This window comes from Lolium rigidum, chromosome 7 (genome assembly GCF_022539505.1).
Source record: "Lolium rigidum isolate FL_2022 chromosome 7, APGP_CSIRO_Lrig_0.1, whole genome shotgun sequence".
Taxonomy (NCBI): domain Eukaryota; kingdom Viridiplantae; phylum Streptophyta; class Magnoliopsida; order Poales; family Poaceae; genus Lolium; species Lolium rigidum.
This window is the reverse complement of record NC_061514.1, coordinates 69509761-69516344: the sequence shown is the minus strand read 5'-3', so window position 1 is coordinate 69516344 and position 6584 is coordinate 69509761. Positions and strand designations below refer to the sequence as shown.

Genomic DNA, 6584 nt, shown 5'->3' with positions numbered 1-6584 from the left:
GCCTTGATAACAGTGGCGCACTGCGTGGTGCGCCATTGACATGTCCAGCAGTGCGCCACTATTACTCCAAAGTGGTGCGCCACTGCTGGTAAGCTGCAGTGCGCCACTACTATCTAGACATGGTGCGCCACTGCTAGGTTTCGGGGTGCGCCACAGCTTCAGCGAGGTGCTGCGCCACTGCTGCGTGTGGATGTGCGCCACTGCTGTCTCCATGACGTGCGCCACTGCTGAAGTGCCTGGTGCGCCACTGCTAGAGTCGGAGGGGATCACAGGGCAGTGCGCCACTGGAGCCTCAGCAGTGCGCCACTGCTACTTAGTGGCAGTGCGCCACTGATGGCCAACCAGTGCGCCACTGCTACATTTTCAATTTTTTTTTGTATCCTGGCAGGTATTTATACAGGTTGTATATCACAGTACAATAGCACAATACATGATATATAACCCATATAAACAACATCACAGCTCATCCATACATAGTTCTTCACATTAGCCCCACATGATTCACAAGATTTCACATGAGAGAAGTTACGAGGTTACAATGCAAGTTACTGGGTTACAAATTCACAAATGAGATAGTGGTTACACAAGGTCAATCATCTAAACTACCATCTCATAGAAGAGAGCTAGAGTCACTACTAGCACCGTCCCGATGAAAGTGGTCTTCATTCGGTTCCTCCTCCGCTCCGTCCTCTCTCCCGCCATAGGTAAGCTATGTAGCAGTGGCGCACCACTGCAGTGCGCCATTGCTAAGCCTATCATCTCTAAAGGGGCTCTGGACACCTCCTAGCAGTGGCGCACCACCTCAAGGTGCGCCATAGATAAGCAATTTAGCAGTGGCACACCACAAAGACGTGCGCCACTACTAGGTTGGGGGAGGAGCTGGCCTCCTGTCAGCACTTAGTTATGGCGCACCGAGTTCAGGGTGCGCCACTACTACTTTTGTAACAGTGACCCACCGTTTTGTGGTGCACCACTGCTAAGTAGTAGTGGCGCACGGCAGCCATGGTGCGCCACTGCTGGCAGTCTTACGGCTAGGCCTTTTCCTAGTAGTGGCAATACAACAACGTGTGCAAATAGTAATGCTAGAAGGAGAAATGCAGCGGTACAAGTTGCAGGGAAAAGGAAACGGACGACGAATCAAAAATATGGATCACCATATGTGGTCGTGAAACCACCAGCAAAACGTCGAAGCCGTGCAAAGAAAGGTAACACCATTTATTCGTTATTTCTTTGTTGCAAATAAATGATGCTGCAACCTGTAACACAGATGTTATTACTATTTTGTGCATCAAGGTTGTTTGCAGAACAAGAAGTTGGGGTATCTTCGACAGTACCAACACAGTAGGAAATAGAAGCTGCCGCTTTATATGTTAAAACAATATTTAAGATACCAAAACAAGCATCTAAAGGAGTGTATAAGAATGAATTTGGCGTAAGCTTGTCTTCAGAAAGGCTTAACGTCGTTCTTGCGCATGAATGGCTATCTGATGATGTATTTCTTGAAAACCTAAAGTTTGCGTCATACTCGTAAATTATTTGAACATGAAATTATTGTTGTTGTTTTCATATTATTGATGCTGCTATTGGATATTTGTCTCTCCGTGTTGGGCCTGATCGAATGTTATGTCCAGCGTGGAATATTTCAAGCGTGAGAAGGTAACATCAGTTTCTTTGATTTTTTCATACCAAATTAGAATAAAACAATATGATAATTGACATAGTTTTTTTCTTCTCTTGTAGACATTTTTCGCACTGAACACACATAAAACTCATTACGTAACTATTGTCATGCATACAACAAAGAAGGAATTCCAGGTCCTTGATCCTCGTTTGGTTCAGGGGTGTCAAAATCTGTTGTGAAAGACTTGGTATATTGCACTCTCTACAGACATGTCTTCGTGTACTTTCTCATGTTTGTGCACTAATATATTTATTGTGTTGTAGATTGGACAAATTTCACTAGACATACAAGAAGCCAACAAAACTTGTGAGACAGAATATCCTGATGTTGAGGAATGACCTATTAAAAGGTATGATATCCCTAAGCAAACAGATACGTAAGTACCTACATTGCATTACACATAAAGAAAACGGTTTTGTATATGCGCACACTTTTAAATTTTGTCACATTATATACCAGCAATTCATGTGAATTATGGGTATTGCAATGTATGGAGCACTGGGATGGAGATCATATGACTTCCCGGTTTCTCAGGTTGGCTAGACTATGTTCCATAAACTCGGTTAATTTTAACAATGTTAACAAGCCATGTGTATAACATCTTACAATGTTTTGGTAGGCCAGAGTCGATGAATCCAGAAAAAGTACAGTTGCAAATATTGTTTTTTCACCTAACAACATTCTTGACAGGGTGAAAAACAAAGTGAGATTCCTAGCAAAGACCAGGAAAACATAAATTTGATAGTGTGATTGTGTTCGGTTTTTGTCCCGCAGAAGATTTCCGGACACATGGAATATTGAACTGATAATTGTCTTTGGTTGTAAACAATATTTATTCGGTTATGATTATCTACAAAAAAAATTAACACTGATTTTATTTCCCATTTTTGAAAGTATGCAATTATTTTACCTTTGTATCATGTCTTTTGCCATTTTAACATAAGGAAATGCCTACTTCACAATATATCATGTCTTTTGACATTTTAACAGAAGAACACCAGAGAATTACTACATCCGGAATGGTCGGCCGGTTCGCATACAAAATATAGAACACAACTATGTAAACTGGATAAAGTGAGTTTTAGCCGAGTTAACATACAAAATAAAAACATCAGTACGTGGCAAACATTATTAACAACTCCATCAAATACAAAGCTATTTTCGCCCCGTTCATAATTAAGGAAATTTACTGCCCTTTAGATAACTATGAAAGAACTACCCTTCCTACTGCAGCACATTCATGCACATGTTTATAGACATAAAATTACACAACAAATCATAGGAATCTTAAAAAATATATGAAACAAAATGGCAGAAAAACTTACTTTGGATGAAATATGCATATTGAGTTTCTTCTGTTATGCCCTTCTTGTTGGCATGCCCCGCACACCTGCACCCTGCGCTCTTTGTGTCCTATTGGTCTTCCATTTTTAGTCATCGGAGATTTCTGTGCTTGTTGCCTAGGTGCACCCTTTGTGGACACTTTCACAGGATCACCAATAGGAATATCGCATGGTCCACTAGCATCTTTATTTTCATGCACCGAGCTGAGGGGACCATATGCTTTGCCTTTACCATACCCCTCTCTTCTAGAAATTATGCTATCAATGGTACTGTTCAGCAGATCATATTCCCTCTGAATTGTTTAATGCAATATGCATAGCTTGTGATGCCCTAATATTCATCTTGCTGTATTTCATCCGCTCCTCTGGCCCAGACCAACCCCACCCAAACATGTCGCTGGTGCGTCTAGCTGGCAACCCAAACCTGACATTTTTTGTGAATCGTCGTAGAGCACAACATTGTGGAATTTCAGTAACTTTCAAGAAACGCAGCACATGCAGTATGTGCTTGCAAGGGATCCCCTTTCGAATCATCCTTTGACAGCTGCACCTTATAATTTCTGCCTCGTTGGGTCTATGTTCCACGTAGAACCTGGTCCTAACTTTATTACTCCATGCCACAATGAAGATGTTTGAGTCTCCTACCTGCATTCTTTCTAAGATCTCTATGCTGCCAATCTCCACACCATACGTTTAATCCTTTGTTTTCAGCAAGCCGGTGAGATTGACAACCTCACTGTTAAGTTGGGGCAAAGTATTGTGATTGTGTTGTGCAGGTTCTACGTTGGCGCCGGAATCCCTGGTGTTGTGCCGCACTACACTCCTCCACCAACAACCTTCACGTGGCCTTCATCCCCTACTGGTTCGATAACCTTGGTTTCTTTCTGAGGAAAAACTTACTGTTGTGCGCATCACACCTTCCTCTTGGGGTTCCCAACGGACGTGTGCATCACGCGCCATCATAGGGATCGACGATTTTGCGCTCGTCGAACGCCAACTTTACCTGCTGCCAATACGTCTCATAGTTTTGATTGGCGCCGGAGATGCCGCTCATGGAAACGGTCTTCCAAGTTTCGGCGAGGCACTCCTCTTCTTTGCCCGTCCATTTGATCCGCGACTCGGTCGACGACGAGTTCTTCTTCCTTTTCTTCCTCCCCTTCGACGTCGCCGTGGGTTCACGCGCATCTTCTTCGTCGACGTCTTGCTCGAGGTCGACCTGCTCCTCTACTTCGTCGACGTCTTGGGTGCCGTCTCCAAACCCGTCATTCTGATCATCGACGGCACCCCGCAACGCGACGACTTCCGTCGCCCTTGCCACCTCTTGTGTGAAGAAACCCGGGCTCGACGCGGCAGCCATGGAGCCCGACATGATCATCTCGTGCATCACTCCGTCATTCGGCGGCGGCATCCCGGGGGTGGAGAAGGTGAGCGGCCCACGACACAGGGCAGGCAAGATGCCCTCATGCATCGCACCGTCGTACTCCGGCGGCGACGGCGTAAACCTCGACATGTCGTCGACGTAGGTGTCCTGGAACATGGCCGGTGACGCCGGCGAGAAGGTGGAAGGAGAGCCGATCGTACCTTGGGTCGGCCATGGACCGGGGAATTGGCCAACGCGCGCATGGCCCATGTTCAAGGAGACCAGCCTCGCCTGTTCGTTCGCCGCCGCCACCGCCCTCTTCGCCGAGAGCTTCTTCTCCCTCTCCGCCCTGCCGCGAGTTTCGTTCGCCGCTGCTCCACATCCTCCGTCCACCTTGCGTTTGTCCACCCTGACGACCTCTCTTTTTGCGCCCGTGGGTTCCTCGCCTTCGGCGCGTCATCGTCGGCGATCTTGTTCGGCGGCATGGTGGTGGAAGGGAAGAGGAGGAGCTGCAACTGTGGGGGAATGGCGGTAGCTCCTCCAAAATTCGGCGGGGAAAATGAGTCTATGCGGGACATTTTGGAGGGAAAACGAAATAACTGAAGGAAACCAGCCTTTCTGTCGCTGACACCGCGGGCCCACTCGACGTTTCGAGCGTTTTTGTTTCGTCCGGAGTCCCTGACCGGGCCTCGGGAAGCCACGGGTAGATGCAATATTCAGACTTGAACCCATTTTCTGAATTTAGCATCAACCCAATACATCCAGGTCGTAATAATCTAGAATAGCATCAATCAGCAAGGAGGAACAAACTACTCAACATGCATCCACTAATGATGCAATGCAGGAATCTTGGTCACTAGCGCCATTACAAATTATATAACCAACGTACGTACATTCTGGGTATACCGATCCAGATCGGAACTCCTAATCGCCCTCACATGCAAAGTTCACGGGCAAGATAACACGCTAATAATTCATCAGCATTGCACCACTCTTTCACCTATAAATACCAAACCCAAGCAACATCTCAGAGCATCACAAGCACCTAGCAGTCTACAACTCCAGAGCCAATCGATCATTTTGCTCTGAGCTTCTGCGTGGTGTAGTGATCCCTCGCAGCAATGGCAGGCAAGGCATCGATCGCGCTGTTCCTCGCTGTGAACCTGGTCGTGTTCTCCATGGCCAGCGCTTGCGGGGGGAACTGCCCAACTCCTGCCACACCAACCCCGTCGACGCCTTCAACGCCCACCCCAACCCCAGCCTCGTTCGGCAGGTGCCCGCGCGACGCGCTGAAGCTGGGCGTGTGCGCCAATGTGCTGGGACTGATCAAGGCCAAGGTGGGCGTGCCCCCCACGTTGCCGTGCTGCCCGCTGCTGGAAGGGCTCGTCGACCTCGAGGCCGCCGTGTGCCTTTGCACGGTGCTCAAGGCCAACATCCTTGGCATCAAGCTTAAGCTCCCTATCGATCTCAGCCTCGTCCTCAACCACTGCGGCAGGAGCGTCCCCACCGGATTTAAGTGCTAAGCGATCAGTCTCTCGGTCCATCGACTCAGGTGCCGCCGAGCAAGATATGCATGTCTTGAGACGTTGCTTCTCGGAGAGGAAATTATTCTACTCGTTTAACTGTTTGCACATTTGCTTGTTTGCTTGTTTGTTTGGTACTTGAGATGCTAGCTACATGTGATCTGCATATGCAAGCATACGCAGAGTATCGTATGCAGCCGGTCCGTTCGATCCTCTTTCATGTTAATTATTCTTAATTCTTATTTTCTTGATGATGGATTGTGTTTATTTGTACGTATGATCTGCATGTTCGACGAAAATAATTGTTCTTACTACTTCGTGTGGGTGCATGGTTCGGTGATTTGTCAAATATGCCTGAAAATAGAATAATTTACTCGTTTACAAGTTTTTTGTTACTAATTTTTTTCGATAAAGAGAATATATTAATATCGTGGAGATATCAATTACACCCAGCCTCTACAACAACATCATACCCTAATGGTACGAAGGATGCATACAGCCAAAAAAAAAGAATTACAAAAATGAAAGACCCCGCTACAGAGATTCATAACTTGAAAAAACAACACTGGCACCACCAAGACAACACCAAAATATTAGCTTCTCCACAAGCGACGCCTCCAGAAGGGAAACAGTGCCCAAACGCTATCGTCGCCCGATTATAGATCTTAGGTTTTCAC

General features: G+C 46.5%; 1 protein-coding gene across 1 annotated transcript; it reads left to right on the top strand.

The window, feature by feature from the left end:
• The first annotated feature begins 5505 nt into the window (after positions 1–5505).
• Positions 5506–5907, top strand: LOC124677690 (14 kDa proline-rich protein DC2.15-like). The gene has a single exon (XM_047213652.1). The coding sequence runs from the start codon at positions 5506–5508 to the stop codon at positions 5905–5907; it is 402 nt and encodes a 133-aa protein (XP_047069608.1).
• Positions 5908–6584: the final 677 nt, after the last annotated feature.

What these genes read in the sequence shown, in the direction of transcription:
- LOC124677690 (XM_047213652.1), top strand. Translation starts at nt 5,506, where the DNA reads ATGGCAGGCAAGGCATCGATCGCGCTGTTCCTCGCTGTGAACCTGGTC.